General features: G+C 30.8%; 7 protein-coding genes across 7 annotated transcripts; 1 reads left to right on the top strand and 6 right to left on the bottom strand. All coding sequences in view use genetic code 12, as the record gives it.

Moving 5' to 3' along the window:
• Nucleotides 1–141: 141 nt before the first annotated feature.
• On the bottom strand, nt 142–2175 carry ACS1 (acetate--CoA ligase 1; the record flags this gene model as incomplete). Its single annotated transcript, XM_064904667.1, has 1 exon — nt 142–2175. One exon carries the CDS (start codon nt 2173–2175, stop codon nt 142–144), a length of 2034 nt encoding a protein of 677 aa, XP_064764274.1.
• Nucleotides 2176–4527: 2352 nt separating this feature from the next.
• On the bottom strand, nt 4528–6035 carry HEM3 (hydroxymethylbilane synthase). The gene has a single exon (XM_064908849.1). The coding sequence runs from the start codon at nt 5715–5717 to the stop codon at nt 4605–4607; it is 1113 nt and encodes a 370-aa protein (XP_064764273.1). The 5' UTR covers nt 5718–6035; the 3' UTR covers nt 4528–4604.
• A 394-nt stretch (nt 6036–6429) lies between these two features.
• Nucleotides 6430–8793, bottom strand: FGR29 (Fgr29p; the record flags this gene model as incomplete). Its single annotated transcript, XM_064907677.1, has 1 exon — nt 6430–8793. The coding sequence occupies one exon, from the start codon at nt 8791–8793 to the stop codon at nt 6430–6432; it is 2364 nt and encodes a 787-aa protein (XP_064764272.1).
• Nucleotides 8794–8994: 201 nt separating this feature from the next.
• On the bottom strand, nt 8995–12601 carry RAD1 (ssDNA endodeoxyribonuclease). The gene has a single exon (XM_064908811.1). It carries the CDS (start codon nt 12194–12196, stop codon nt 9194–9196), a length of 3003 nt encoding a protein of 1000 aa, XP_064764271.1. The 5' UTR covers nt 12197–12601; the 3' UTR covers nt 8995–9193.
• On the top strand, nt 12459–12923 carry NCE4 (Nce4p; the record flags this gene model as incomplete). Its single annotated transcript, XM_064907676.1, has 1 exon — nt 12459–12923. One exon carries the CDS (start codon nt 12459–12461, stop codon nt 12921–12923), a length of 465 nt encoding a protein of 154 aa, XP_064764270.1.
• DFJ63DRAFT_405 (methylenetetrahydrofolate reductase (NAD(P)H)) lies at nt 12602–15109 on the bottom strand. Its single transcript, XM_064908848.1, has one exon. It carries the CDS (start codon nt 14924–14926, stop codon nt 13007–13009), a length of 1920 nt encoding a protein of 639 aa, XP_064764269.1. The 5' UTR covers nt 14927–15109; the 3' UTR covers nt 12602–13006.
• On the bottom strand, nt 15110–16350 carry DFJ63DRAFT_364 (uncharacterized protein). The gene has a single exon (XM_064908812.1). The coding sequence runs from the start codon at nt 16124–16126 to the stop codon at nt 15293–15295; it is 834 nt and encodes a 277-aa protein (XP_064764268.1). The 5' UTR covers nt 16127–16350; the 3' UTR covers nt 15110–15292.
• Nucleotides 16351–16401: the final 51 nt, after the last annotated feature.

The following is a 16401-nucleotide window of genomic DNA, read 5'->3' as shown; positions in this document are numbered from 1 at the left end:
ATGATTATTTAAAATCAATTCATATGTAATAAATATAATATTAACTAATAATAATATCAAAAAATAATATAAAGACTGATAACAAAAATTAATGAATGAATGAATGATTAGTGATTATTGTTACAAATCTAACCCAACTACTTATTTCTTAAGTGCAGTGTGAACCACTTCAATGATTTGTTGAACTGCACCAGGATTAGATAAGGTGGAGATATCACCTAATTGATCTTCTTCACCAGCTAATACTTTTCTTAAGATTCTTCTCATAATCTTACCTGATCTAGTCTTTGGTAAATCATCTACTAAAAGAATAGTCTTTGGAGCAGCAAATGGACCAATTTCTTTTCTAACAGTCAAGATTAATTCCTTCTTGATAGCATCTAAATCATCAGTTGGACCTAATTTGTCCTTCTTTAAAGAGACATATGCTGCTACAGCTTGACCAGTCAAGTCATCAGCATATCCAACCACAGCTGATTCTGCAACCAAATCATGTTCAATCAAAGCAGCTTCAATTTCAGCAGTGGATAATCTATGACCAGATACATTAACCACATCATCAACACGACCTAAAATCCAGTAAAACCCATCATTATCTCTCGCAGCTCCATCTCCTGAGAAATAATAATTGGCATATGGTTTTAAGTACGTGTCGATGAATCTATTATAATCATTGAAGATACCTCTAGTAATAGATGGCCAAGCAGACTTGATAGCTAATACACCTTCGACATCATTGGATTCTAATTCTTTTCCAGTTGTAGGATCTAAAATCTTTGGATCTATACCGAAAAATGGTAATGAAGCTGAACCTGGTTTAGTTGGAGTTACACCGGCTAATGGAGTTAATAAATGAGAACCTGATTCGGTTTGCCAATATGTATCAACTATGTGAGCCTTTCCACGGCCGATATTATCATTATACCAATGCCAAACTTCGGCAGCAATTGGTTCACCTACTGACCCTAAGACACGAAGGGATGATAAATCATATTTTTCAACAAATTTAGTACCAGCTCTCTTTAATAATCTTAAAGCGGTTGGAGCAACATAAAATTGATTAACTTTATATTTATCAACAATTTCCCAATATCTTGAATAGTTTGGATAAGCTGGAGTACCTTCAAAGACAACCGTAGTAGCACCGTTTAATAAAGGACCGTAAACAACATAAGTATGACCTGTAATCCAACCAATATCACCAGCAGTGAAAATGATATCTTCTTCATGAACATCAAAAGTATATTTGGTTGATAATAAAGCACCTAATAAATAACCAGCAGTATTATGTTGAACACCCTTTGGTTTACCGGTAGAACCAGAAGTATATAATAAGAATAATGGATCTTCAGAATCAACTGCAACAGCAGGGAAATAAGGACCATATTTATTTAATTCATCGTGCCACCATAAATCTCTGGAAGGATTGAATGGAACATGAGCATTACCAGTTCTCTTAAAAACAATCACATTACGAACATTTGGACAATCCTTTAAGGCATCATCAACAATTTTCTTGGTTTCAATAGTTTTACCACCTCTTTTTGATTCATCAGCAGTAATAACAATTCTAGAATCACCATCTAAGATACGATCTTTTAATGAAGTTGAACTAAAACCAGCAAAAACAACTGAATGGATAGCACCAATTCTAACAATGGCTAATAAAGTTACCACAGCTTCAGGAATCATTGGTAAATAAACAGCAACTGAATCACCTTTCTTAACTCCTAATTTACTTAAAGCTTGAGCTAATTTAGAAACTTGTTTTAATAATTCACCATAGGTAATGATTCTACCTTCATTTGGTTCATCAGCTTCATAGATAATAGCAGGTTTATCTGGGTTTTTGATAGCCCAACGATCAACAGCATTATAAGCAGCATTCAATTGACCATTAATAAACCAAGCTGGTAAATCACCATTATGGAAATCTAATTTTGGATCAGGAGGGAATCTTGCTAAATCAAAAGGTTTAAACCAATCCAAGTTTTCTTTAGCTTGATTACCGAAAAAGGTATTTGGATCTTCAATTGATTGTTTGTATAATTTTTGGTAAGTTTCAAAATCAGGTAAATTTGGTTTTAAAGTTGATCTTTCAAAGAAACCAGCAGGTGGATCTTGCTTTTTCTCATGATCTAAAGAGATATGAGATTGAGTAGTTGATTCAGGCATTATTTTTTTTTCAATTCGATTCAATTAATCAATAATTCAACAATTTGGAGGAATGAATCTTTTGTAAAAAATGGTAGAATTGAAAAAAAAAGTATAAATAAAGGTGCAATTGGAACTTAAATCTTTTAGATTAAATAAATAAATAGATTGAACAATCAATTGGATAATAAACACACTTTGATAAATCACCAAAAGTCTAAGAATCAATTAACAAATAGAAATGAAGAAGAAATTTAAACGAATTTAATAAAAACTTATTGAACAAACGGGGGTTTGTTTAAATATTTATACACCAAATTTTTGTCTTGTCTTGTTGGTACTTTTTTTTATTTTTATAAAGATCCTTTTTTGGGTTTTCTGGTTAAAAATTATTTTGTCTGTTTTATTAAAGTCCGTAAATGAAAAAAAAAAAATAAATAAATAAATAAACAAAAAAAAGACAAAAGAAAAAAAGGTTAAAATAAAATATGGTTAGTAAAATCAAAAAAATGTCTGTCTGTCTGAAATTAAATTTTGTTGGATCGCTCGCTGTATGGTTTTAACCCCTCTCTCCCACTCAGTCTCCTATTTACTGACGACCAGACAATTTATTTATTTACAACCACACCTTAAATGTTTTTTGATGGAAATAGACCCCCCACAAAATACACCCAAATAGTTATTTAGTTACAATTGAGAGGTTCAATACACAAAGCGTTTGTTTTTTCTTGATCAATTTAAGCAAATTATCATATCCGCTATTTTCGATAACTATTAGGTAGACCATATATTTCATTTACATTATTTATGCTTAAGTTAATTGGATATTGATGAAGTTAGCGGCTAAATTGAAACTGTAACCCTATCATAACTCAGGTTTAGTCGATCTCGATTGATACAAATTGTCACAAAATAAACTTCAGACCCGGTTCCAGTGCTACCTACTTCTTCGTGATTTCAAACAATAATGATAATAATAATTATTATTATTATTTAACCATTAATGTTTCGTATTATCATATTATCATTTGATAATGATATATAGCTCTACAAAGGAAACGTCGGAGTTCTAATAAACGCAAAAAAAAGGCTTGAATTTTGATTATAAGAAAAAAAAAACTCCGAGAGTGACTTTTTTCAATAAAAACCTCGTTAAAATGACTGGAGGAGATTCCCAGTAATTTTTTATTTTTCTTACACCTTTATTACCCCACAAAAATGACACAAATCTTTATAATGTGTGTGTAAAAAGAGGTAGCGCGCGTAAAATAAACAGTGCTGGGGGAGCACAAAAATGACTGACTGATTGAATTGAATTGAATCAATTAAGACAGAGAGCGCAACAGGAATAATTACAAAATAAAAAGACAAAAAAACCGTCCCATTTGAATCGCCTGTTTCTTTTAAATAATAATTTTGTCTATAACTACCCAATTAGATGTTTATACCATATAATTTTCAAACATTTTTTCTTTTATTCTAATCAGACTTTTTGTCTTGTAAAATTTATTTTTTTTAGTTTTATGTTCCTACCACCCCCACCATACGCCCCCCCTCCCCCACAAAATACACAAAATACAAAATCAATCAATCAATCAGTCAGTCAGTCAGTCAATTCTTATTTCAAATTAACTGATTTCAATTTAGGCTAAAAATAATTAATGAATGATCATTTGATTGTTTAATGAAGGATGATTAATGATTGATGATACTATCAATTGATAATAAACCGTTTATTCTCCATGTTTCGTTATTCTATTTTTATTCGATTTAAACTTAATTTGTCAGATTAGACTTGACTTGTTCGCTCGTGTTTGAAAAGAGATATGACCTCACTATGATAACTAAGTACATCGTATGACATCTAACTCCTACGCTCCTTATATCCACCACCACCCAAAAAAATATATTTAACTTCTCTTTATACAATCTCTTCCAAATAGTCAAGAAAAATAATAAAATCTCCATGTCCCCGACCGACCATTTTGAACTCCGAGATTTTCTTAATAATAATCACTAAGTTACTACCAGGTTCTTCTTTCCATTTCTTTATCTAATTTATACTATCATTTATTGGTTAACTATTTTGATAATCATTCATTATGGCTCTCTATCTATCTAACTTTTTGTCTGCTTTATCAGCTTCTTTTTCTTAGCTTTCTTTTGTGTGATCTTACAAGCTTATATATCAAAAATGATCCTATATCTTCTATCTTCTTATTAATTAATCAATAGATGAGTCTAGGTCTTAACTAATGGAGTTCCGAGGAACTACTTCCATGGATAACCTAACTCATACAAATAAACTATTCCATTGGAACTTTCTTCTATTAATTCATTTATTTAAACGTAATCTATTATTATAATTTTGTTTCTTTTTTTTTTTTTTTTTGTATCAACGTAAGTAGTTAATTTATACTTAAAAAAGTCTTTTATATACATATTATTATTTACAAACTATTAACTTCCGATACAGGAGTTGAGATTGGAGGTTGATTAATTCTTTCATAATCAATTAAATCTAAAATTTCTTTTGCACCCTTTGCAATTAATTTATCACCTAATTCTTTACCTATAATTTCACAATCATTTCTATCATTTATAATGGTTTCAATTTGATCTTCAACTGATTTTAATCCATCAGGACTAACAATAACAGCTTTTAATAATAATTTTCGACTTGATTCATCATAAAAACTTTCAACTCCTAATGGTACAGAACATCCACCTTCTAAATATCTCATTAATGATCTTTCAGCAAGACAACGATAAGCAGTAGGTAAATGTTCAATTTTACTCACAATCGATTTAATTCTAGGATCATTACTTCTAATTTCAACCCCTAAAGCACCTTGTCCCACGGCATAATACATATCTGGTGCATCTAAATATTGATTGATTCTATCACCTAATCCAACTCTAATTAATCCAGCAGCAGCTAATATAATACATTCAAATTTTGGTTGTGTTTCAGTTGGGGTATCTAATTTGGTTAATCTAGTAAATACATTACCTCTTACTGATTCGAATTTTAAATGAGGATAATTTTTAAGTAATTGAGCTGATCTTCTTATAGATGAAGTACCAACTAAAGCATTTGGAGGTAAATCAGCTAATGTTTTATATGGAGAATTTGGAGGCATTATAACAGCATCACGAGGATCTTCACGTTTAATAATACAACCTAATTCGAATTCTTCAGGTAAATTAGTTGGCATATCCTTTAAACTATGAACAATCAAATCCAATTTTGGAAATGGTTCCACCGCTTCCAATAATAAAATTTCTAATTCTTTAGTCCAAAGTGATTTACCTCCAAATGAATATAATGGTTTAGATTGAACTTTATCACCTAAAGTACTTAAGGCAAGGATGGAACAACTCAACTCAGGAAATGCTGTTTCTATTTCTTGTTTAACGATTTCTGATTGTTTAACAGCTAATTTTGATTTTCTACCTCCAATTTGGATATGATTAGCAGCAGGAACAGTACTAGTGGTAGTACTACTACTTCCATTACTTTCTATTGATTTATCGTTCATTATTATGTTATGAGGCAGCATTTATGATATGGTGTGTGTGAATAATCTTGGGTGTGACTTGATCTGGACGGTTATGATCTGATTAAAATCAATGACGTTGATGAAATAGAGTTGAAGATATGCAAAACTTTTTTTTTAAAGCTAATGAAAGCAAATGATATGAACAAAGGAATATAATAAATAAGTAACCAATAAAATAAGATGGAAGAATCCAAATATAGATATATATATACAGTTAATGAAATCCAAAGAATGTAAAATCAAAAGTTGGAATTCCAAATGACTTTTATATCTTTCTTCGTATACCCTCGAAATAAAAATCACAAGTAAATTTTCACTTCTTTTTTTTTTTTATCTCTATACAATTTTTTTTTTCTGTGTCAAATTGGATTTGTGAGCATTCTACGATTCTCGATGTTTTACAAATCTATTATGGCAAATGATAGAATTTGTATAAATAATCTTATAATTTGTATGGTAGATGGTAGTTATAGAGATGTAAGGGGTATAATATCTATGGTAAGTATATGTACCGCTCATAATATTTACTTGAACATGTGGTTATCTATAATATATTGTTCCTTAATTGATCGAACGGCTCTTAATTCTTATTTGAGCCAATCATCACACTACAAAATGTAAGCTATTGCCTAATTAGGAAAAGACTTCCCTAGTTAAATTTTTGCAATCAAATTTTTATGTTTAAACTCGATATATGTATCTATTTATCTAGTTAGAATGTATCATCAGATTCATAATTTATAGTACTATCCTTATCATTATCATAATCTTCTACTTCTTCTTCATCATGTTTATCTTCTGGTTCAGAATCTTCCATATATAATCGTCTTGGAGTTTCCTCTATAGTCGATTGATCCGAACTTATCAGTTCAATATCATCTAAGGTAGCTTCATAAATATCATACATTCCTTCCGTCAGTGGTTGTGATTGAATTATCTGTGGTACTGATGATGATATAGGTGTTTCATAAACTCCTCCATCTTCCTCTTCTTCTACCACAACTTCATTATGAACCACTGATTCTATATCATTTATCTCTCGTAAATTATTCATTAATAAGATTTCTAAATGTTTTAATCGATTTAAAATCTCCATCGATGATTTCTTTTGAAAAGCTCGATTAGGTGTCTTGAATTGAACTTCACTATTATTAGTTTTAGTTCGTTCAATCTTTCCATTAGTATTATTAGTGTTTCCTCCACCACCACCATATTTCTTAGTTAATAACTCATCAATGAATGTTGAATCAGTAGATGCACTACGATAATTCCCTCCTAATGTACTGATAGATTGAACTTGATTAAGCTTTGGAACCATCAACCCTTGACTCTGTTTATTACTATATCTTCTCTTAAACTGAGATGGAGTTCTTCTTGATTTTTGAATTAATAAACTTTCTTCATCAATACCATTTTCTTGTAAATAAAGATAATCTAAATCATAATCATCTTTATTTAAGAATGTGAAATGTTTTAATTCATTATTAGTTAAGATTGTATTCGGTTGATAACTTAATTTGGATAAGATTAATTCATAAATGAATATAACAATAATGATTGGTAACTTGAATAAATTTAACACTATTGTAAAGATTCCTTTATTCTTATTCAATTTAGCCATTTTAAAATATAATATCATATTAACCGATTTGAAATAATTAAATTCTTCTTGATTATTATCATTGACTTTAGAAAAGATTTGTCCTAACACAATGGCTAGAATAGTTCCGATTATAAATTGAATTAAGAACAAATATCCCATTTGAATGATTTTCCCTAACGTATTATAATTATCCCAATTATTCCATACCGAGGGGGTAAATCCAAAGAATATCTTTGTCATATCAAACATAATATCATAATTGGTACGATTTTTAGATAATGATATAAAACTGAAATAAAATCCACTGATTAATGAAATGAAGAAACAGATTAATCCAATCAAGTTAAACATCATTCGATTGAATGATACGATTATAAGGTTGAAGAATCTATAATTGTTAAAGCTGGAAAGTATACGTGGAACTAATATGATTGACAATACACTGAATAAATCATCAAAATATTCCAGTTTAACCACTTTTAATATAAATGTGATATCAAGAAGTAAAATTATTATGAAATCAATATAATTCCATATAATCATTCTGAAATATTTCATCTCGATATTAGCAACTTTAATAATGAATTCAAGATTGAAGTTAAATCCCATTAACCAGAATATAATCTTACTTATAGTCAACACATTATCGGTAAACTTATTATCATTGTTAAGATTATTTTTCTTACTTATAATGATGAAGAAATATAATATCATAAAAGAAATTAGTTTTAAGTTGATCACAATCGATTGATACTTCGGTACCGTATTTGATCTTTTTATGATATTCTTAAATGATATTTTATTGAACTTATAATTAATAATCTCATTATTGAATAATCCTTGTTCATCGTCATTATCATCCACTTCATTCTTTAATAATGCTTCATCTGTATTATCAATCAATTCCCCATTGAAAAACCTATCAAGAATCCTTACGATAATAGGTTGGGATAAGAATCGCTTTGACTTACTTAACACACTCAACTGTAATGTATTGAAATCGTGGTTCTTCATAGGTTTAATGAATAATAATTTGATCCGATTATATGATTTATATTCTCGTAATAATCGTATAGCTAATAATTCACATACATTAGCTTTAGTGTTTAATAACTCATATAAGATTAAATTATTTTCAGATTGAATGAGGAATTCATATCGTATCAATAATAAGATGAATATAACATAATTAGATACTTTGTTATTCTCCTCGTTATATCGATACTTGTTAACCACGATCTTATTATTATCAGATAACTTTATAATAGAATCAGTTAATGGTTTGATTAAAGTTGAATATATTTCAGGAGTTTTCAACTGTTCATACTTCAAACTTAATACCACTTTCTTATTAATTGATTTTTGAATGCAGAAGTAAAGATATTTGAATTCCACTTGATAATTATTCTGATTCAGTAGATGATGACTATTGCTATTCTGATGATAATGAGAACCAGGTTCTCTCGTTTTCATCATGGAAAGCTTTGGAAAATTTTCAGTATGTAAAAAACAATAAGATCACTCTTAAATAACAATAAGTGAAAACTACTATATCTTATATTGAATCTGATGATGCTTCTCCACCAAAACTACATCATCATCTGCATTTTCCAATTATACAAATTTAGCAACAATCTGTCATATTTGAAAACCATAAAAAATAAAAAAATGTCCCATTTTCGCAATTTGTAAACAAACCCAAAAATGGATCATCCCGCCGCATAGCCCAATTAGGAAAGTTCTCTCCCACGTCATAAATTAACTCTATTTACAAAAATCAAATTGCAAACTGCAACTATCTACTTATCATATAAAAACTACTTAGCAACCATCATCTGTTTACAAAATAAAGTCCTGGCTGATTTTAATAATTTCATCTTATTTTATGATTTATGAAATTATACGCCTTCTTCCCATTCTCCTCTCCTAATAATCGAATAAATTGTTCTCGACTTAATTTCACCATTTCTTCAATACTTTTAACTTTTTGAATGATTAGGTGATAATTAAGACTATTGATTCCTGGAATGTTTTGAATGAAATCAATGGGATCTTCATTAAAGACGGGTGGTCCTCCATCTTCCGTTATGACTTCTTTATTAACTCCTTTATCCATTGCCATTCCAATATCAGGCTCTTCTTGATTTGCTTTTAATTTAAGAAAGATTTGGGCTGTTTCATAAGGTGATGAAGACCAAATGATTTTTAATTTGGGGAAGGCAATTAACAACAGAAGAATCTTACTTTGAATATTTTGTTGTACAAGTAGATTCACATTAGGATTGGTGGGATTTACCTTTTGAAATCTTGAAACTGAAAATGGTTCTAAGGAAAATGATTTACTTTCATCAAATTCAATTAAAAGGGTAGGTAATTCATAATATCTAAACATTTGTTCACATTGATGATATAATCTACCACTCTTAAAACTTGACACAAGATCAGGAATCGATTTTCTTTCTACACAAATCTTTGGCGATACAATATAATCACCCACTGTTATCATACATGGTACAACAGTTACACCAGCTCGATATAACAAGTTTGGTAATGAAGATCTGAATTCTCTAACATCAACCACCACTCGAAATTCATCATTTTCAGTTCGAAAATTGGCACCTCCAGCAATTCTAGTATTGATAACTCTATTTCTATTGATTTGTAATCTACTATTATCTTGAGCAGTTTCAAATCGATTACTTAAATTGGCCTTCTCTCGAATTAATCTAGTAAATGCATCTTTTTCTTTTTTGATTCTTAAAAGAAATTTATGTTCTTCCACTGAACCTTTATAAAACATTAAATATGCTTTGGCTGGATTATCCTTATTTATGGCTTGATAACTCTCTACTCTACGAATGAATGGAACATTAGGTTCATACATGATGATATGAGATGGTGAAAGTTCTTGAAGTAGAGGATCGCTTAGATGATCGTTATACGATTGTATTATGATTTCATCACTTTTAGAAATCGATTCAAACACAAGCTCTTCAGGATTGAAGAGTGATTCTCCACCAAACATTGATATATCGGGAACTTCTTCCCCTTCAATCCGTTCAAAGTCTTCATCTTCACTTTCTTCTGAACTTGTGACACCATCTTCTAACTTCTCTAGCATTTCCTCATCAACGTTAATAGGCTTGCTTGGATCTCCCGAGTACAACTTTTCAACTCTAGCAGTTGCTGATGCACCTCTTGTTCTTCTTCTCTTACTTGAAGGTTGGCCATTTCTTGAAAAACTCTTCGAAGTAGCTACTTCCTCGGTCTGTTGTTCTTGTGCTTGCTCTTGCAGTTGTTCACTAAATTCATCATTTAGTTGCTTCACTTTTTCGGTAAGTCTTGTCCAGTTCGGAAGCTCTCGTATCTTTTGAAGCATGTATTTCTTAAAAGTAAATCTTTTTCTTCCAAAATGATCTTTATGTTCTTGCATTACTTCGAGCAATCGACTTAACTGCCGTACTGTCTTGCTGCTGGTACACATTATTAATATTGGTCCTTGACTAGGATGTAATGATTTCTCGTGGACTATATCGTCAATTAATAAACCAAGTTCGTGCCATTTGGGTAACTCTTCAGATTCATACTTTCCATCTCCTTTATCAAGCAAAGCTCGTTCCTTTGCATAACTTATAATTGTACTTGATTCTTGTAAACTTAACCATGGACTTACACTTACATGCATTCCTGAATTTTTAATCAATTGCATATTCAGCGACACTATCCCATCGACTACTTGATGAAAACTAACAGCATCAAGATGTACTAAATCGGTTAATAATTCAGTTAAAGTTGTTATGTCAAATATAAGTTGTTTGGCAGTATAAGTTAATCTATGCCATTGTGCTTCCATTGAACCTCTGATAATTCTTACGAAGTCAGGGTCATGCACATTTTCCATATCCCAGTACTCTGTAACTAATGATGATACATGTCTCTTTAATTCATATAAACAAGCTTGTATGCATGATAGTATGGCTGATTGGATTTTATTCATTTTATAAGTTGGTTTAGCATGAATTTCAGTAACAATTTTTAATGCTAGATTTTTCTTACCTTTTTCAGTAAGAGATGTTATAATATCTAAATGGAATCTTGGCCATAAGAAAGCATTAGAAACACGCAAGATCCTTAATTTTGATTCTAAAGGTGTGAATCCGCCAAATGATTCTGGTTCATCAGTTATGGCTTTGATAAATCCCCAATCATTTTGATCTCGATATAAACTAATAATAAAAGCATCATTTGAAGTTTCTCTTATTCTTTCAGCATGAAGCACAAATAAGCCAGTCACATCATTGGGAGATATTATACCTGATAATATATCTACCACCAAAACTCTTGAAGATACAGAGATTATACCTCCATTTAAATATAAATTCTTTCTAGCAGTTTGAGATTCACCAGTTATCACTTCAAACGGTATATCATTTTCGTCATCCAACCATTGTAATTCCGTTATTTCTTCCCGCAATCTCGTCAATTCTTCATCTCTTGAATTCAATACGAATATTAATGCTCTTTTCTCCACTTCTTTATTTGAACCATTCTGTAGACTCACAAAGGGTGAACATAACGCGTGTAAAACGTTTGCAGTTATTAACTCATACCCTAGTCCTCTACCCAATATCAATAAACCATCTCGTACCAACATGTCTTCCACGATTTCTTGATGATATTTTAACGTTAATGAACTTCGTACCTCTCTTGATGGATAAATGGGTATGATTTCGGGGTCTTTGAATGTAACAGGAATTGCTCCTTCTTCTCGATCTATGACTGGTCTAGATTCATTCTCAAACAATTCAGAAGTACCACTACCTTCTTCTCTTGTAAGACCCTGATTGTCATTATCATCTTCTATAAATAATGACATGACTGCCAAAGAATGTCATAACAGCCAAATTATAATTCGCAATTGAAAATTGTTTAATACGGAGATTTTTTAAATTTCAATTTTTTTTCTGGTGATATCTTTGAAATACTTCTCTTGATACTTTAGATAACCCTAACCAAACATGGACTATACGACAGGATCATTGCAGTCATTCAATCCCAATGATTATTCCAAACCCAATACCGAACTGACAATAAATGCTCCTATACTATTTAATATAATACATATAGAGAATATCTCTATGTCTCGATTGAATCAAATCGAAGACTGGCAACAATATCAAGATCCAAATAATGTATCAGTGGATAGAGTTAATAGATCAAAAAGAATAATACGAGAAGTACCCATAGAAGAAGATGGAAGCAATTACAATAACAACTTCAACAGTTCTGTTTATCAACCTGAAGTATATAAATTATTACTTCGAGATTTTTCAAATAATTACTGCTACGCGTATGAATATAATGATCCACTCAGATTCATTAGGGAATCAAGAGAAGAAACGTTTACACCTCTTAAGATTAAACTTGGTGGAAGACTACGTGTGAAACCTGGTGCTAAAGTTATCAATGGGGTTATATATCTTGATAATAGTTTTTGCCAATATTTAGGTCTAATAGATCAAGATAAAGAGTTGACAGACAATTTGAATACAGGTATTGTTCAAAGGTATATTGAAATTCTCACAGAAGGGCTAACGTCTTAAAATATTTTATTATGGTTGAAATATATATTAATGTATATAAAACGATGGAAATTTTTAATTTAAAGTTTCCATCGTGCCGATGGTTATTCATCTAATAAAACATTCCAAAGTGCATATTCATCAGTAAAATTATGATGTACAAAACTGACCAATACGTAGTTTTGATAAATATTATTTAACAAATCATATGATTTGGAATTCTTCTTATAACATCTAGCCCATTCTAACCATAAATGGAATGCTTCTTCATTCCAAGCTTTGAATGATTCATAATCTATAATTGTTGGTTGCAAAACCTCCTTTTGAGGGAAAACCCCCCATGTAATAGCATTCTTAGTGTTATGTTCTATACTTAAATTAGATGTAATATTTCCTTGAGAATCACCTTGATAATAAGTTATGGCTTTTTCATCAAATTGTTTCTTTAATCTAGGATATAATTCTGTTTCCCATTGTTCTCTTGGAATGAAAAGTTCAACAAATGCTTTTTGATATATCACACCATTGCCTGGACCCCAACCAAATATATTATCGGATGATTTACAGCCATTGACAGCAGGTTGTGAAGCCAGTGAGAACCAACCCTTTCCATTTAATTCGAATAATTCTTCTTGAATTAAAGCAGTCTCTGGAGATAAGGCATTATCAGCCCAAGGTAAGACATCGATTCTTCCTGATAAATAATCAACAAACACTTTTGAAAGTTCCTTGATAGTTTCTGGTGTACCCCATTTAATAGAAGCTTCTTCATGAGAATGAATCTTTAAATTTGGTCCATACCCATCGATTTCACCATAAGCAGGAGAATTAGAATCACCAAACCTACCATTAGGGAAATCATCCCAAGTAGCATCTTTACCGAGAGCACCTTTACCAGTACTTATATCCAATAATACTTTTTTGTCGTTAAGAAGGGCTTTTCCTGCAAGTGCTTTTTGAGCAGAATTGGTATCAGCTAAACCATTTTCATTCATAATTGAAGATCTTCTTCTCTTATTAATTTGTGGAATTACTCTCTCTTCTTCATCTGAATCAGAAACTATAGCATCATTACCTTCATCATTGGCTTCACCTGAACTTTGAATAACAGGACGTAAAATATCAGATTTATCAAGGATGGAAGCAACTGCCTTTTCTAAATTCAAACTGTAGAAATGATATCCTCTTATACGACCTTGAGTTTCAGTATTTATATTACTGATAATGTCAGTTAAAATATCTACACCTAAACTTTTAACAGCATCATCATCATTAATCGAACTTTGAAGTTTTGTAAGAATATCATCTGGAATTGAGGCATGTGAAAGCTTACTAGCTCTTGTGAATACTTTATAAGTTGTAATTGGCATTAAACCAGGTATTAAAGTAATATCTTTTAATTGAGGATAAGTTGATAATAACTTTTCGTATTTGATAAATTTATCGGCATCATAAAACAATTGAGTTATGATGAAATCTGCACCTGCTTCTACTTTTTCAATTAAATAAGGAATATCCTTCTTAGGATCTTGTAAAGCACCATCAGATCCATCAACATGACCTTCTGGATATCCAGCTACCCCAATACAAAAGTAATCTCCATACTCTTGTTTAATATATTTAACTAAATCAATAGCAGCATTGAAGTCACAGTTAGGAGTCCAATATTCCTCTGCTCTTGGAGGATCACCTCTTAAAGCCAAAATATTTCTAATTCCATTTTCTTTAGCTTTCTTCAATGCATTATCAATGATTTCTTTATTAGTATTTGTACAAGTTAAATGTAAAACGGTGGTTAAACCCAAATCATTTTGAAAAGTACCTGCTAAATCAAGAGATTTTTCACTAGTTGAACCACCAGCACCCCAAGTTACTGTTACGAACAATGGGTTTAACGCCAGCATACGATTCAATCTTGCTAATAAATTTCTAAACCCAGAATCTGTCTTTGGTGGGAAAAATTCAAATGAAATGAATTTCTCATTTGGACCCAAACTATTTATCTTATCCTTCACGGTAGACATGGTTGATGATGTGATCTAAGTAATTCGGAATCAAATTAGGTGTCAAACTATAGTATTAAAGCAACATTAATGGTTTATCAAATCTTAACTCTGATCAAAGAGGTCGGATTTTGAAAATTTGTTTTTCCACGTGACCACATTTTTGACTCTTCTCCACCGGAATAAGTCATTCCTTGTCTACATTGTAATTCATAAATAAAAGCTTTAAATTATACTAATGAAGGTATTCTAATTTACATAATAACAGTGACATTGCAATGGAATGTAATGAAATGCATTGCGTTGGTTGGTTGGTTGGTTGGTTGGGTTTCTCAATGAATGAAATATATACAAAAAAACCTTACAATAATAATGATGATGGGGAAGTTAAACAGCACTATATTCGCCCCTGTTATGATTACCAGTAAATTTTTCAATAATTTCTCTACTGAAACTTGGTAAACCCTTTAATAAATCAATGAAATTATCTAATACTTCTCTTAATGCAGTTGAGAAATCAATGGCATTCCCTTTATTATATTGAAACCAAGCTCCACCAACGATATAGATACTTAAGAATAAAACCAAAAAGATAAAGATCCAAGTAAACCAACCCCAAGATTCACCATTATCTGGTTGTCTACCATTACTTTTATCTGGAGTTTTTGAAGGAGGAGTTTTATCGCCTTCACTAGTGACACATGCAGCTTTTGTTCTCATAGTAGCTTTTAAATTTTCATTATCCCATTTATCTAATACAAATCTATCTAAATCATCTTTTGAATCATCTTTACCAGGACAAACGAAATTTAATTCAGCATTAACTAAATTATTTCCCCAATTTGCACCTGTATATTTAATAGTAACTCCTATGTTATCACCTGTTAAGGTAGATTCATAAGATTTTTGTAAATTTGAATTGAAACCAATGATTTCATATACTTGAGGATTTGGATCCTTTTCAAATGTAATGGAAGTTATACCACAAACATCGGAATTCTTAGGACAATTGGCCACTTCATCATTAATAGATTGACAAATTCCAAATGACCAGGTGATATTGGTATGAGATGGAGGAGTATCCTTTATAGTTGAAACCGAATGAATCCCCTTGATGGCTTGAAAGTCAAAAGGAACAAGTTCTTTCACAGAACAATCAATGGCAACCACTGATCCTAGGGTAAGGAGAGCTGCTCCCACGGTATGAATAGAAAATAACATCCTAGTATATAGAAAAATGATGTACTTTTTAATATTAGAATATTTAATCTTAACTTTAAAATAAAGTATTTGGTAAGCTATTTGATCACCGTCTCAAATTAAAAATATTAAAATGTCACCGGTTCAATCACATGATTTATGGTCATGCTCCAAATCATGTTATCTGTATCATGTGACTGATTTTTCTCCACCTTTTTTTTTTGAAAGGAGACATCTCCCGAGGATCATAAGCATCAAAAAAATCATGGATGATTCATGTGACTACCGAAACAAAT

The sequence above is a fragment of the Scheffersomyces coipomensis genome, assembly GCF_036884675.1.
Source record: "Scheffersomyces coipomensis strain NRRL Y-17651 chromosome Unknown DFJ63scaffold_1, whole genome shotgun sequence".
NCBI lineage: Eukaryota > Fungi > Ascomycota > Pichiomycetes > Serinales > Debaryomycetaceae > Scheffersomyces > Scheffersomyces coipomensis.
Note: the sequence above shows the minus strand (reverse complement) of the source record. Positions and strands in the feature narration are given on the sequence as shown.